At 33.3% G+C, this 17,657-nt stretch overlaps 2 protein-coding genes across 2 annotated transcripts; both read left to right on the forward strand.

Annotated features, from left to right (window-relative positions):
- Nucleotides 1-3,412: 3,412 nt before the first annotated feature.
- On the forward strand, nucleotides 3,413-5,614 carry LOC145128248 (mitochondrial ATP-independent inner membrane protease subunit 2-like). Its single transcript, XM_079063047.1, has 5 exons — nucleotides 3,413-3,591; nucleotides 4,223-4,395; nucleotides 4,469-4,652; nucleotides 5,035-5,141; nucleotides 5,237-5,614. The coding sequence occupies exons 1-5, from the start codon at nucleotides 3,520-3,522 to the stop codon at nucleotides 5,316-5,318; spliced, it is 618 nt and encodes a 205-aa protein (XP_078919173.1). The 5' UTR covers nucleotides 3,413-3,519; the 3' UTR covers nucleotides 5,319-5,614.
- Nucleotides 5,615-14,971: 9,357 nt separating this feature from the next.
- LOC145133836 (rho-N domain-containing protein 1, chloroplastic-like) lies at nucleotides 14,972-17,070 on the forward strand. Its single transcript, XM_079068800.1, has 2 exons — nucleotides 14,972-15,106; nucleotides 15,836-17,070. The coding sequence occupies exons 1-2, from the start codon at nucleotides 15,067-15,069 to the stop codon at nucleotides 16,903-16,905; spliced, it is 1,110 nt and encodes a 369-aa protein (XP_078924926.1). The 5' UTR covers nucleotides 14,972-15,066; the 3' UTR covers nucleotides 16,906-17,070.
- Nucleotides 17,071-17,657: the final 587 nt, after the last annotated feature.

Raw genomic sequence — 17,657 nt, forward strand, 5'->3', positions numbered from 1 at the left:
ACCAAAAATAATACCATAAATCAGATTAGGAAGATAATTACCGAAAATCTGGAAAATCGATTATCACGTCGTAATAGATGCATTGTCACGCCGTGAGAACAATGTTTTTTTGCGAAAACAGTTGTAGTTCGATTCAAATCATGTGCAATCAATGTTTGAGAAGCGTACACTCTAATACCACTAATGGGTTATATAAGAAACAAAATTGTACAATGCGAAAAACAATTAACAATTAATAGGGTACATGCATCCTATAAAAGATCTATGTCATACACCTTGATAGCAATGTACAATGAACAACTAAACCTAGCATAACCCTAGTGTAATTAAAAAATTACAAAGTATAGAGTTACATACCTTTTGATTTGTTATTGTAAACAAATCACACCAATCCTTGTAATTGTAGAGCTTGGAAAGCCCAACACCAAAAAGATGATGACTCTAATGGTTTACCCAAACCCTATCAAGAAGAACAGAAGAGGAAAGAAGAGATGAGATCAAAATTCCGGCTCTTTGAGGCTTAGGAAGTGTTAACAAAAATATGAGATTCTAAGGTCCTATTTATAGCTGATAAAGAAACTTTGGATAACCCTAATTTGAATATAATAATAATATATCAAATATGACAATTATCCATCTCCTTAATTATCAATAAGGAGCATTATAGAAACCCTAATACACTAGCCAAAACTGGATATGCAAGGAGGTTATAGAATTCATCTCTTGTTCAACTATTGAACAATTACAACTTAGTCATTGTACTTCCAATTAATTATAATTAATCCCAAAATTAATTCTAATTAATTTTTGATTAATTCTAAATTAATTATAACTTTTTTTAATTAATATATTAATCATATAATATATTAATAAATTATTCTCTCTCTCCAAATACAATTCTTCCTAGTTGTTAGTTTTGCGGGCAACCTAAAAAAGACTTTGCTTTTATTTCAAAAATATACCAATTTAGTTATTGACTTAGACACCCTAATCCAACAACAATAAGTATAAAAGTTGCACACAAGGATGATGATGGATTGCTTGGAGAAACTAAGCACCAAAACTTCTTCTTCCTCATTCAAAACCACCAAAAACTTGCAAAAACGAGCTTAAAAGCTTCAAGAGAGCTAGGGTTTGGCCAAAGGGTCGTTTGGAGGTGATGGAGGCCGAGGGTGGAGGAAACCCTAACCATCACTTCCTTTAAATATTCCCAAAGTCCGAAAAATTAGGGTTTTACCTCAAATCAGGTGTCACGTCGCGACCAACATAGTCACGTCGTGATACTTAGATGAGACCCCCGTCTCTTGCGGCCATGTCACGATGTGACAATGCTTTTCTCACGTCGTGACCCACTCAAAACTCATATTTTATTCAAAATTTCATACCTCGAGGATCCGGATGCTTCAACAGTCCTGAAATGTTCCAATTAATAAACCTTTTAATTAATTTCAACCCCTCTAATTAATTAATTCCCAATTAATTCCAAAATATATTATAATTAATTTATCAAAACATGACAGATTAATAAACTAGTTTCTCATATATTTTATTTGTCTTTTAATTGCTCAAATGAGTTATAGCAACCCAAAAGAACTCTACTATTATTAAAAATATTATCCATAGTTAATTACCTTGTACATTCTTTCCAACAATAATATCTATTTAATACTATTACTTCCAATCCAAGCATTTGTGACAATTAAACCCAAATTAAAGTTCATAACACAATTGTGACAACTTTTCAAAGATTTAACATGGAATAAGTGTTCATCAATTATCCATGAACCCTAAAGCATGAAACCGCACTCCCTATGAAAACACTTAATTAAGAGTCGTCTATTATCATTCTTATAGCACAATTGGTATCCATCAGTAACTGTATAATTACATAAATGTGTTTGATTCTCAAATCTCGTCCCCAAAATGAGTTTTATGTTTTTATAGTGTAAAAACTCATAAAAGTACATGTGAATGACACGTAGGCCCAGACTCATGTACGCTGCCCTCATCAACATATATGTTTGGTCTTCCTTTAACATCTTTGCTTTTCATCACTACATAACTTACTAAAAGAACACATATTCACTAGTGTTGTTCATGCAAGCGACTTCATTTCCAAAATCAGAATATTATGAGAACTTAATTAATAACATATCTCCATTCACCGCTTCACGTATCCCTGAATTATTTTATGCCACACTATCTGCTTTTGACTTTCCTTCTTAAACAGTTTATCTAATTCATCACAAATTGGTCAATATACATTGGCATCCCTTAGTGTATGTAATTTCCAAGAAGATTGCCTACTCCACCTCATTTTATATATAAGACCAAAGTAAATAGGTTCATTAGGGATATAATCGTACAATTTCTCACATTCCTCTTAGATGAACCTTATTAGGAAAGTTATACGCTCACACAAACCCATCTCAGTAAAGTCAACATTAGTAAACAAAAACTTCATACTATCAGAATATGCGATTTGACACCTTATCAAAATCCATTAGAAGTTAAGTTCAACTTTCAAATATACATGATACCCGCTGGCATCATTTAAAACCATTTTCATTCTCCAAAAACAAATATGTACATTAAACAAAAAATGATATTTTAGATCTAGATACCAACAAGTTTTTTCCGATTATACAAAGTATATTTATAAGATCATGTAAGAAAAGCTTCTGGACTTACTCCTTTTCTGACGACATAAAAATCCCTATGCCTTTTATGATTTTCCTTTGCTTTCTTTCCAGATGAAGAGGTATGATATTGGAATATCTAAATAAATGATATATATGAAGGTTTCGCTTGTGGTATTTATGAATCTTTGGAAAATAATCATTACACATGTGTACCACCCTATCATCCATCATTTACACATGTGTACCACCCTATCATCCATATGACCAATTCATTTTTGTAGAAGTAACTTTTTGAAACACAACTTATTTGAAACATTTTACACTTGTAATATACAAAAATGAAACGTGGAACCATTTGAAACCGAAACGAAGAGTTTATTGCTAGCGACGTTATCCTTATTGAAAATTAAAAATCAAGAATAAAGGGTGTGTAAGATTGTTTTTTGAATTCTAAAAATGTTTTTGGACAAAAATACTTATCGTGTTTGGATTAACTTTTGTTGTGACAAAAGTCAATAAGTTTTTAAATGACCAAAAAAAAAAGGTTAGGTGGGTAAGCTAAACAATGATATTTTGGAAAAATGAAATCAAAAATCCAAAAACAATTTAAAAAGGTTAGGTTGAAAATGCTTTTTGAAATATATTAAAAAACTATTTTAAAAAAATAATTTTAAAATTAACAAACATTTTATTTAGTTTATTACTTTTCAAAAATCCAACAAATATTTATTGTTTTGAAAAACAATTCCAAACACCCTAAATTCCTAAAACATTTTATTTTCGCAAGGGTTTAAAGATGAACAGGAAAAGGTAATACAAAATCACAAACAACCCCTCGCAGCACCTCCACCTCTCCGACGATCTGCACAAGGCGGCCATGGTTTCCAACACAACCTGGTTGAGGTACCTCGTCCGTCGTTTCGAGTACTCCGTTGCTCTGAGCTACAAGGTCCCCCCTTCATACTCTTGCTTTATCTTTGATTTAGATCTTTATGGCTTATGCTACCTTTTGGCTAGGTTATTGAAAGGATGAAGAGATTGGTTTTGTCGTGAATGTTTTTGAACGATTAAGGTTTATATCTAAAATTTTACTAAGGTAAATCGGATTAACGAACTAGGTAATTTGTATTAAGTTCTAAGGGTTTACTCGGTTTATTCCAATCAGTGTATAATGTATATATGCAAGAAATTGCTTCACAAGCGAAATGATTGACCTGATAGAGTGTGCATTTCATTTCTCAAACGCTGCATTACTGCTTCATGTTTTTATTCACTATACTCTCTACTGATCATCATGCTAGCTGAAGTTCTCAATGAATGTATATTTAGTTTGTAATAAGTTTTCATTTCTGTTCATGATCTCATGGTAAGTAGTTTGGAAACCACAAGTCCACAACTTTCAAATAGAGAAATTAATATGTCTTCCAAAATAGAGCTTTTTTAGACTTGTTGATGTTAAACCTAGTGCCTATCATTTCCAAAATTGATGTGGGGCTTGTTGTTAAATTAGTTTTTTTTCCATTTGCAGTACTTGTTAAAAGGTAAAAAAACATATTACTGAATGACACTCTTTGTTGCAGAGCTACAAACATGGTAAAATCTCTAATACAGAAGTAGGAGACACGGTTTGGAAAACATTTTTCCAAGGAAAATTGACATTTTTGCATTGGAACAAGGGAGAGGAGATGGCTCCAACAATAGCACCCGAAGGGGGAACACTTCTTGTCAGGAAATTACCAGCTGCAGATCCACAGTAATCTCACAAAATCAATATATAAAATTTTCTTCTATACATATATAAAATTTTATTTATATGGTGGTGTCAGGCGTGTTTTTGTTGGGGATGTGGTGGTGATGAAGGACCCTGAAAAATCAGATAGTTATCTGGTTAGAAGATTGGCTGCTACTGAAGGCTATGAAATGGTTTCAAAAGATGAAAAAGAAGAACCTTTTGTACTTGAAAAAGATCAGTGCTGGGTCTTGGCTGACAATGAGAATTTAAAGCCCAAGGTATCATTGTCATTTTTTATTTTTTTTTACCCCGTTAAATCCTGTGTGATCATAAATGACTGAATGGGTAATGATGTCTGTATACCAAATAAACAGTCTGAATGAGAGTAAATGACCATTTTACCATTACATCAAACAAACAATTTTCACAATGTTCATAATTTCTAACAATATTCATCAATTTTAACGTGAGAGGAAAAAAGGTCAAATTGGTAAAGGGTTAGTGTCTGAATAACCCATTAAGTCATTATGTCCAAACTAAGTAAAAAAGAAACAACTATGTATAGCTGTTCACATCAAGTGCTTAACCCATTAAGCTGATTAACCCATTTGGCTTCATTAGAGATGCAATTATATAATATTTTTTTTATAAACTTTTCAGGAAGCGAAAGATAGTCGGTTATTTGGGCCTGTGTCAATGAACGACATAATAGGGAGAGTGTTATATTGCCTGAGAACAGCAGTGGACCATGGTCCAATTCAGAACAGGTTTTTTTTTTGAAGTAAATAAAAAATAATATTTGTATTTTGCATAATTCAAAAACTTGAAAATGATGTGTTTATTGGTTTGTTAAATTGGGCAGTCAATTCAGCATGCAGAAGGATTTGCCTGTATTGGAAGTGGAATTGGATGTTGATGAAATGGCTAAAAACCACAAAGCTTAGGAAAAATTTGCAAATTGGTTTGTATGTACTCTGTTTGCTCCAAATTTTAATACTATGTTTTCTTCAAGAACGAGAAGAGTCAATAAAAAAAAAGTTCAGATTTGACCGAATCTAATGATCTTCAAGTCAAGAGAAACATCTTTTGTGAGAAGATGGTGTATTCTCATGAATCATGATGTTGTTTATACTTTTTGATTTGTGTCCAATTTGGTGACATGGGTTTCTTTAGACCCTAATTTCTGATGTTCCTTATAAGTTACCTAATTACTTAGCAAGTTCTCAAACATTTTCTGTTACTGTATCATGTTTTTTCATACCTGTTTAATCTTTATATAGCATTGTTCACTAAGGGCTCGTTTGTTTTGGCGGAATATGAAGGAGTTGGAATGGAAGATTCCTTTGATGATGTGTTTGGTTGGCAAATCAATGGAAATGAATTCCATTGAAATCCATGTTTAAAGGGTGTTATCATTCCTAGGAATTAACTGCGTGCTTGGTAATGCCAAGGAATTGGAATGTGAGATTCTGCTACTAGATGTGTTTGTTTGACAAATTGACCGAACTAAATTTGGTTGACATATGTTTTTTAAAATTAACATCGGAAGATAAATTTATCAATACTTGGGAGAAAGAATTGAATTCCATTCGTCAATCTCTTTGTTAAAAATATCAAATTGTCCAAAGAAACCCTTATTAAGTTCAGTTTTTAGTGAGTTATTTGAGTTTGAATTTGGCTCACACTTATCAAGTTCAAGTCTGAGTACAAGAAACAAGCTTGTCCATATAATAAGTCCATTTCAAGATTTTTAGGATTTGACTCGATTTTTATCATAATTATTGAGTTATATGTATTTGTTATTTTATGTGTTTTTATAATTAATTTTGAGCTAGTTTTCGAATGGAGCTCGCTTTATCAAATATGATTTTGACAGATATTTATTTAGTTTGATGGCCTTCATGATGCAAATTTCTGTTGGGCTCGAGAAAGATTTAAGTGCTCAAGATATATAAATCAAAATAGAAACCATGCTCAATTCTGGAACTTGATTCGAGCTCATTTTAGAGTTCAACTTTAATGAGATCTATATAGTTTATGACCTTGAATAACCCGATAAAACACTATCATTTGCCGACCCATCCTTATACATATGTATTAGCACTTACATATTACACATAATTCCAAAAATTCGATAAGAATTCTACTCAAACACTCATATGCTTGACCTTAGCTCATCTTATATGTTTGAGGTTTTTTCTTGTATTCAAAACATCAAACTTCGACGTGATAGAATTCAATTTGTAAAGCTCAAAATTGAACTCTTCGTTTACTTATATTTACACTATGATAAATTCGATTTAAAAGACTGAAACTAAAATTCGGCTCTAATCCCCTATTCTAATAAAAGAGTCAATTTATTGTCACGGAACATCTTCTCAGCTGCTCTTTATTTATTTATTTTATTATTATTATTTTTATTTTAAGAATGAACTACAAAATATGTCCGATTTAAAAGGTTGAAACCAAAAATCGGCTCTAATCTCCTATTCTAATAAAAAAGTCTATTTATTGTCACGGGACATCTTCTCAACTGCTCCTTAGTTTTATTATTATTATTATTATTATTATTATTATTATTATTAATGAATGAACTACCAAATATGCCATTGGTCTTTAAAATCCGTTGAATTTTCATATTAAAGATTATATTAAATCCCAAAAAATCAATATGATTTTAGGACATCATAATTTTAGGGCTCAAAACTAAAAATGAAGTTAGAACTAGTGCGACTTAGTAACTTCTGTGAAGTTTACTTAGTAACCACAGTTGAACATTAATAAGTAAACAATTGAACATTAATAAAACAACTTTGGGCATTGAAAAAATTATACATTATATGATATAAAATTTTAATAAGATTAAATTGTTTTTGTTTTACAACATAATATGGCATCAAATGAATTTTTAAATTCTAAATTTGTAGGAATCCACTGACTTAATAATATAGTAAATGGAATTTTTATTTTTCAGGTATACAAAGTTATACAATTTTAGAGTATACAAAATTATGCAATTTTTAAAAACATAAAACGATTTTATTTCATATAAATTTTATAGTGTACAAAATTATGCAAATCTTAAAGATATAACTAAATATATTTTAGTTGACAATACTTGAATTGATATTTCTTTAAAAAATGAGTAATACCATTAATAAAACAATAAGTACAACAAATAAACATATACATTTTTTTCTCCCATTTAAGCCTTCTATAGCAACGACCGCCCCATTGAAAATAAATGTTTTTTTTTCGTAACAAGTACTTACCATCTCTTATTACGAAATTCAGATAATTTTTTTTTTGACTTGAACGGGTTATATATTAGCTTACTCAACGCATTGACACGTATAACATCATATACACTTTAACTAAAAACGATAGAGTATTTTCATAAAAAATTTAATATTGAATTGAAACTTCTAACAAATACCATCTAGCCTTTGATTTGTTTTAAATTAGATGGTTGACATTTTGCTATATTACATGTTTTCAAAAGAAGACTAATCGAAAAAAAGTAATTGTTCACCACCCTCCCTTCGAAAGGAAACTAATCGCTACAATGAAATTAATCGTCGTGTGGATTTCTAAAGCTTAGGCTTTGTGTGCGTGTTCTACCACTATTTGCTTATTAAAACAATATGAATTCTTTAAAACATATTCAATATTCCTTCATCAAATACAATTTTTTTTTTGGTATTTTGGCTATAGAATATGAAGTTTATGAAAATAGAAGGTTATTCTCTTTTGCAACTACTTCAAAAGATACTACTAATCAATCTGTTCGACAATACCTCTTTTAAAGTTTCAATGTTTTTTTATTTTTGTCAACAATATAGTACACATATTATTACCTAGTAACTTGATAAATATTTAGGACTAGCCGTATCCGAAGTAAATGGATACATGTCATTTAGCTAAAATGTTGAGGTTTCAAATAGTAATTAGAAAGAAATATCTAGCTCTAAGAATAAATTATATAGTATGTAACTTAACTATTATACAGTGTAATGGTGGTAATAAATGATTGAGTAAATTACACGAATTGTCCTCATGTACCAAAATATACCTTTAGTTTCTATTTTAAAAATTAACTCATATTCTTTTATTTGTTTTAAATTTGCACGTTTCATCCATTGTTAGTTTAAATATACATAATTCATCATTTGTCTAACATAAAATGACTATATTGCTTTTTCTTTTTTTTGTATTTATAAGAAAAAAAAATGAATTTCAACCATTTATTCACATTTATTAATAATTTTTAAACAAATAACCTTATCACCGCCATCTCATGTACCTAAAATAACCTAACTCTCCACTCCCAAATTTTCATTGTCTCTCACCTCCCCTGAAATCAAAATCCGGTCACCGTATGTCACACCCCCGAACCGGAACGGCGGAAACGTCCGGGGGTTTGGGTGACTTCATCTTGTAATATCATCACGGTGCATATAATTTAATCAAAGACAACATCATCATCACACATTCAATAATACAACACCTAGGGTTTTACATCATTGTATTTGTTTCACAAAAGTTACATGTCAAAATATTAAATATATGATGAAAATTACAACAAAAGTCCACATGTCCTTGATGACCGACCTGCTTAACGAGTCCCTGAGAATACAAGTTATTTTGAAAAAGGTCAACATATATAATGTTGATGAGTTCATAAGTATGTTTGTAAGAAAAGTTTTGTATCATTTGTAAACTTCCAGAAAATCCGATATTTTCCGCAAAAATTGTTTGAGTGTTTTGTTTCAAATCTTGTATTATAGCATGTGTGTTCATATTTTGAAAGTGTATAAAGAGAGTGTTTCCAGAAATTTCTGTATTTTCTGTTGTAAGTAAAAGGTAAGGTATCGTGTTTGTTCCCCAGAAAATCCGATATTTTCTGTATGTAAAAGAGTTGTAGTCTTTACACCATAATACCCGAGTATTATAGAAATGAATAGCTCGTACGTGTATCAAAAGTATAGTATATGTAGTCCGTAAATTTTACAGTGGAGTTAATCTCTATGTGAGTCGTTATAACCATGCTTGATATGACTGATCTGCTTGTCATGACGTTTTTCAGGCGTCGACTTGTTTAAGGTAAGACATTTGTCACCCTAGACTGGCCTAGTTTAGTTGTAGCGAACAGCTCAGGTGTGGGGCTGTCAACCCCGTATAAATCTATACACAAACTCTCGCTCTCCCTCCAGGAGACTCTGATTATAACTACAAGACTGAAGGTTGTACACTAGGTAAGTACGGATGAAAGAACGTCTCACAAGAGTCTTAACTAAATTTACGCGAACAGTGTATCACACTATTTAATGTTTTAAATAATGTTTCCATGTATGTATTTAGGTTACAAGGCCCAATGTATATGTACAATGAATGAATGAAGCTCAATAAGCATGAAATGTGTATACAAGGTCCGTCGAGCATGTAAATGGGTCAACAAGGCCCAAATAAACATGTAAAGAGTATACAAGACCTATCAAGCATATAAATGGGTCACTAAGGCCCAATAAGCATGAAATGTGTATACAAGGTCCGTCGAGCATGTAAATGGGTCAACAAGGCCTAAATAAACATGTAAAGAGTATACATGACCTATCAAGCATATAAATTGGTCACTAAGACCCAATAAGCATATGATGAATGTATCAGGCCCAATAAGCATGTAAATGGACCACGAAGGCCCAATAACATGAAAATGGGTAAACAAGACCCAATGAAAGTGAGAATGACGTAATTAACCCGTTTGTTATTATATTGCTTGTTTTAGCTCAATTATTTACCAAAATGACATAAAAGGCCCACTTCTTGTAAAAATGACATTCTTGGCCCACTAAGCCGAAAATTTACAATTAAGACACATTTTTGGTAAAAATGACACTTTATGCCCATTGAGACCGAAAGTTTACTTTTAAGGGCTCATTTTGTATAAAATGACATTTTTAACCCACTCTTTGATAGGAATAACATTTTTGGCTCAAATTTTATGGAAATGACATTTTCAGCCCATTTAATCGAAAATTTACATTTTTGGCCCATGTTTGTTTAAAATAACAATTTAATCCATAAAAAGTCAATAATTTACCTGTTTAGGCCCATGAAACTGTGAGTTGCTAAATAAGACCCATTTTTGTGAAAATGTACATATTTAGCCCATTAAAAACCGTAAAGGCCCAAATATAAGCCCATTTGTGAAAATTAACACTTTTGGGCCCTTTTAAAATCCATGAATATCATAAAGACCCATTTTTATTTAAAAATGACTCTTTTGGTCCTTTCCAAAACCGTGAATTAACCATAGGGGCCTCACTTTTGTTTATTTTGTCAAATATGGCCCCTTTATGCGATTTTATTTAATTTTCATACATTTTTAGCATGTTTAGTTCTTTCCATTTCATAGTAAGTCACATAAGATGGTTTAGTTTTCAAACATCACCAAGTATGGTAGACATTTCGAGTTTAGTAGAGATCTAGCATGTTTTCATCATATAATCACTACATATAACATGGAAACACACATATACATGCATAAATACATAGATCTAACACAAAGCAACTTGTATCCTCCCCCAAAACATAATAAAAACCGAAAACAAGGGGGTATGAACTCACCTTGGTTGATGGATCGGTTTTGGTGAGAAGATTGAAGGAGATTTCGGCCTAGCTTGCTTCTTGAGAGGAGTTTTCAAACATAAGGAGTTCTAAGGAACAAGAGTCACGAAATGGAGTGCTTATGAGTGAAAGATTCATCATAAAAATGAAGTTAAACATCTTGAATAGGAAGTAACTTACCAAGATTGAATGAGCTTTGGTGAAAACTTGTTGAAAATTTACACCACCTCACGATTTTTCTTGAAGGAAAATGGAGGAATCCTTGAAGATTTGGAGAGAAGTTTAGAAATGAATTCAAGTGTGAAATGGAGAGCGGAGGCCGAGAATAAGAAGAGAAGAGAGAGAAGGTGGTGTGGTTTTTGCATGGCGGTCTTTAGTTGATGCATGGAGACATGTGAGATTATGACATTGTTATTTGGTGGTTTATAATGAAGTGTCACTCTAATTACCGCATATTTGAGTTTTTTTTTTTTTTTTTTTTTTTTTTGTATGCGGGCCGAGAATTGGAGAGAATATGAAAGAAATTTGGATGTTGGGCTAGTATTGAATATCAACCGAAATTATAAGGCCCAATATGGAAGTTTTCGGCCCATTAGACTCATATTTGAGTTTGCGGACCAAATGAGGCAAAGATATGGGTTTTTCGACCCATATATTTAAAGAAGGTGGTTTTAGGCCCAATAAGGCCCATGAAGAGTCTTATGGACCAAAATTCTATAGTGTAATGAACGTGGGTCCAACTAGGGCCCAAATGAGGATTCTTAGCCCAAAAGAATTAAGTTGTGAGTTTATTGGCCCATTAGGCCCAATAAATGATTCCTGGCCCAATAATATGTTTGAATCGGGAAGTTAGGGTTACAAACCCAAAGTCGAGTGAATATAGTATATTGAATTAGGTTTAGGGCTTCACGAGTGAGTTTTGATTCGAAGAGTTGTTTTTGAATAAGTAATATGTATAACATCAACCTTGGAGTTACAAGATACACCAAGAGTTGATCACACGTAGACAAAATTTCCTAGCCCAAAAATGCTAGTTGTGACACCGTAGATACAATAACCACCAGAAACCCTCTTGACTGCCACCATTGACCACCACCTCTTTTCCCTTCATATGTTCACATTGGAAATAACATCACCACCAAAAATGTGGGCCACCGTAGGAAATAGCTTCACCACCGCTGTTCTCTCTTTGATCTCCCCCGATCTTCGCCTGAAACCTTAGGTCCGTTATCACTACTTGAAAACCCTAGCCGCCTGTAACAACAAAAAATCTATTCTTCCCCCGTTCTTCTTTCCGGCGGTCCTTAAGCCTATAGACTCAACTACCCTCATCTTTCTCTTCTGTTCTCTATTTGGTAACAACACTACTACCCTTAGATATGGGTTCTAGTTTCAGAGATGGTGGACGTGGCTATGGAGATTGATGTTGATTGTTAGGTTTGAGTTCTCCATCATTGAGTTCTAGAAAATTATCCATGGAAGAAGGATCCTCAATATCATCTGCAACGATAGCTTCTTCCCCGTTCTCAAACTAAAAAGCCAAATAAAGAAAGCGATGAGAATGTTGGTGATTTTGTATCATCAATGTGTATTTAAGTGTAATGGATTGACTTGTTGACCAAAATTCAATATTGATGAATATTAAACAAGTAAGGAAGGTGCGGAGTGCACACTTATTCAGAGGCAGAGCATCTTTAGGGACAAGAGGGGCTTCCCCCCCTGATTTTTTTCTTAGTAGTAGTTATAACCCAATAAATTTTACACAAATTAGGCCCAAAAATTAAAAGTTTGGCCTGCCCCTACTCTCCGATAATTGAACCAAAGTCATTGACCATCTAACCCTCGCAGTCGCTTCCTCCTTTGTTGTTCGCTGGAGCACCTGTCCACCTCGGCACCTCCCAATCGACAATCTGTAATCACCGCTGACAGCTCCACTTCTTACATCCTCACTGGAATCGATCATGTATGTTCGTTGTTCTCTCCTTTTCTATCTTCTCTCTTCTCCATCGGGCCATCATCCTTATTCCATCAGCACCATGTGTTATACGAGCAACTAGAGAGAGAAAAGAAAAGAAAGAATAAAGAATAGGTATGATAGTCTGAATATGAGATGGGCGGAAAAAGGAAAGCAAGTGGGATTTAAGAATGACAGTTTCAAAAGAAGAAAAAAAGGATTTTGATGATAGTTGAAGTTATCCTTCGGGGAAGGCAAAGAGTCCCAATTCCTAAATGTATTGAAAATTATTATTTCATTTTGAAATATGTTATGCAATTATATATTGATTTTTTTAAAATCCAGAAACAAAGACCATTACTAATTGTTGTTGAAGATGTGGATAGTGAATCATTGGCTACCTTGATTATAAACAAGCTTCGTGTTGGCATTAAGGTTTTTATTGTTTTTAAAACAAATTTTGTTCTTTGTTTATGAAACTAACCGTTTTTTTTAAATAGGTTTGTGCCATTAAAGCTCATAGATTTGGTTAGAACAAGATCTTGCCACTTTCACTGAAGTCTGGAGTACAAGTGTGTTCTTTATTTTTTCTAATTTTAACATGATATTTTTCATAAATGTGGCAAAATGTTCCAATTCCATTTCTTCCTATTACAAAATTGTACTTTAAAAAATCAATCTAATTATAGCAATGTTATCCAAATAGTAATCAATATTCACTGTTGTAATTTGATGTATTTCTCAAAGTACAATGATTGATAAGAAATTAATTGAAAGTACAATGTTATAACTTGGGTAGATTTTTAGAAGTAGGATTAATAAGAAAAATTAGAAAGTATAATGTTCTAACAGAAGTAAATAAAAGTAGGATTCTTTAACAAAATGAATTTATACTCCCCCCTCCCCAATATTAATTGTTCATGCTCCGCCCCTGCACTTGTTTAAGTTTATTCAAGATTCAAAGTAGACTGTCATTTAGGGGCGAAACCCCTAAACGAACGGGGGTCCGGGGGCAGCACCCCTGGGAGCGGGGTCTAAGGGGCGGCAACCCCTGGCTGGGGAGTTATATTGCTATATAAAAAATGCCTTAGAAATCTGAATTTTCTGTAAATGAACCCGATTTTTGACTTCATTTTGACCTTTATTAATGATCCCGTTTTAGTGACTGTTATTGGTTTTGACAGTTGGAGTAGTTTTTTGGACAAAGAAAACTGCCTTGACAGTTTTCAGACAAATGAACTACTTAATCATTTTGGTCATCATTTTTCCTGGTACAACAAAAATCACGTTATTCATAACGACCATATTTCTGTTCTTGCTCTCAATTATGAGTCTTATCCGATTAAAGATTGGGAGTACCACCCAAATACTTTAATCTGAAAGTGAAACCACAATTCTCAGAATTTCAAAGCCTTTCTATACCCCAAATTCTTACAGAGAAGAAGATGGGGAAGAAATGAGATAAAACTTTTTAGCCATAATATTTTCAGCTCCATCACCTTCATGACGTTCCTCGTTTGAAACAACAAAACCCACAAAAGCTTCACAAGAATGATCTTCAGCCAAGATGGGTTTGAATTTCAGATCCAAATACATATCTAAATGGGTTCTCGATTTATGAAGTGTTTGAGTTTCAGATCTGAATACATGTTTTGGGGTTTGAATGTTGATATTTAATAATTAGATTTAGGGTTCATCAATGGTGGTGGTGGAGATTGAGATTGAGGGTGAGCGATGGTGGTTTTTTGAGGGTTAAAAGAAGAAAGAAGAAAATATATTTTCCAGTAAATTAAAAAGAGAGAGATAAAGAGAGGGACTATTTTATTTTCTAAAAACTATAATTAATAACTATTCGTGTAAGAAAAAACAAATCAAATGACGGTTCGAATTAATCTTTAAAAATAGGGAATAAACATGTGTTTTGACACATACACGAGGGATGATCGTGTAATTTACCCTAAATGATTTTTATATCAATAAAAAATTCTCTTGATTTCCAAATTTACCCCTCCACAAAAGACTTATTACAGAAGGCCCAAAGGGTTCTCCCTCCTGACCTCTAAAGTGCAAAACCCCAACCTACATCCCCAAAAACCTCTTTACTCGACCAAATGTTGCCGGCGTCTCATTTCGTCTCTCATGGCGTTCCCGGTAAGCTTCTTATCCGTTGTCATTTTTCACTTCTGTCTCCGAACTTCTCCTCCACCGGTACATACTGAATTTGTGTATATGGTCGTTCGCTCTACTTTCTCTATGTAATTTCTACTTTTCACTAGGGCATAAATCTCTCTTTTTTCATGAAGTTTTTATATTTTCTGTATAATTTTTCTTTCTAGTGTATCAGAGAGGTTATTCATTCCATTATACGATTTCATGGGTTTTAGGATGATTTAGTGTGCCCTGTTATTACGTGTTTGTATGTCGTCTGTTCAATGAAATGACTAAATGAAATTGCGATCTGAACTTAGGTTCAACCGTATCCAGTGATGTCTGCAGTGTCTGTAGCAAGTATTTTCTTGCATCATGTGCTTGCTTTAGCGGAAATTCTTAAACCCTCGTCCGAGTCACTTTGAGTATTTGATGTTAAAGTAGTACTTTCTGAACACAAAATCGCTGTACAAGACCATCAATTTTCAATATATAACACTTCTTCCGAAGTTAAACATTCATTGTACTTTATCAATTTTCTCAAAGGACCAAAAACTCATGAGAATTATAAAGTTGTTAATTGCTATGTTCTTTCCTGTCATTGGGTGTTTGTATGCCAACTGTTCGATGAAATGACTAAATGAAATTACAAGTTGAATCACATGTAGACAATCCTTTTGTAGGTTGAATTCTAAGAATATGTTATGTATATTCTATATGGTTTATCCTCAGGTCATGGAGCTTCAGATGGCAGGTGCTTAAGGTTATCCACAATATCACCATGTCCCTCTTGTAAAGACTATATAAAGTTCCCACAGGTGAAGGTTCTACCTTCTGGATATACTTCCAGGGGTACAATCTCTTTCATTTGCAATGCAAATTCTAGTGGTCAAAGAAGAAACCCAGACTTTTCAAGACAAAACCGACAAGGGTATTCAAGAAACAAGAACAGGAATACCGAAGACCGAGATGGAATCGATGGATTCGAAGATTCCGAACCTTTCACTTCAAAAAACGGACCCTCATTCCTTTCCAACTCTTCATCTCCTTCCCCCAAATTCCATTCCACTGCAACTCCTGGACCAAGGGAAAGAGAAATCGTGGAAATTTTCAGAAAAGTCCAAGCCCAACTCCGGGAACGAGCTGCACAAAAGGAAGAGAAAAAGGTGGAAGATTCACAATCACAAGGACACAATAAACAGAACGAAACTGTGGATTCCCTTCTTAAACTCTTGAGAAAACACTCTGTTCAACATGGAAAAAGCAGCAGCACAAACAACAGCAGAAACAATAGGGATTTCGTTCTAGACCACAATCCTGATCATAATAACACTTCATTTTCAGAATATAAAAACCTAAAAGACTTGAATTCTGAAACCAGTGTGATCCAATCTTTCAGACCAGCATCAAACTTCCAACGAAGGTCTCCAGTTCCAAAGTTCAAATACAGGCCAATTTTATCGGGTCAAGAAACGGAAGAAGCCATAAACGAGCCCGACCCGATACCTGAAAACAAAATGGAAACCGGGCCTGAGCCCGAGGTTGAAAGTGAGGTGGTGTATGGTATTGGTGGGTTTGATGAAAGTTCAGATGATGAAGCTTCTGATATTGAAGACACTGCTGATGAGATTGATGATGATGATGATGATGATGATGATGATAACGAAGAAGTGAATGTGATTGAAGATAGTGATTTGAGTAGCATGAAGTTGGTGGAGCTAAGAGCAGTGGCTAAATCTAGAGGCATAAAGGGGATGTCAAGGCTGAAGAAACAGGAATTACTGGAGTTGTTGAGTAGTTGAGAGCTTATAATATTATTATGTTTATGATATCATATACTATAGAATTTGAGTCGTTCTTTGTTTAAATTTTCATCTTCACAGTACGTGTGCTGAGTTGGGTTTGTCTACTATCAATTAATTTTTTTGGGATATTATTGATAGTTAATGAAAATATGTTATTGGAAAGTGTGTTTTAAACACGTACAATTTGGTTTATTTCACATATGGAGTGCATACCGTTGATATAAACATAATATAAGGCTGTAAGGCTAAGGGAGTTGTCACCACCAACCCACTAGAGAAATGTTTATCTATGCGCCACGTCATCTTCATCCTTTTCACTACCAAACCATTGACTCTACAAACATTCTTCTTTATTCATATGTAACCAATGAAAATAAAGATTTTATTTTTTTCATTTTTATTTTAACCTACAAAAAACAAATGGTCAAAACAGGTTAGCCAATGAAATCTCTTGTCTTCGTCCGTCAGCACCACTCCAACCCACTCCATAGCCAGGGGGTGGTGTTTACTAGTGGGTAGCCTAAAGATTGGTTAGCCTAAGGATTGGTTTAGAATGTGTTTATTTTAAAAGACAAAACTGCAAAATTGGTCCTTGTGGTTATGCAAAAACTGTGGATAGAGTCCAAAAAGTTTCCGACTTACATGGAAGATCCAAAATCAGGAATTTCCCGTGGTTTTGGTCCCTGGATGAATTGAAAGGACATTTTTGCCCTTTTAGTTCCTTTTTCCATTTTCTTATATTGATTAAT

Source organism: Lactuca virosa, chromosome 8, assembly GCF_052849685.1.
Source record: "Lactuca virosa cultivar CGN04683 chromosome 8, Lactuca_virosa_CGN04683_v6, whole genome shotgun sequence".
NCBI classification, from domain to species: domain Eukaryota; kingdom Viridiplantae; phylum Streptophyta; class Magnoliopsida; order Asterales; family Asteraceae; genus Lactuca; species Lactuca virosa.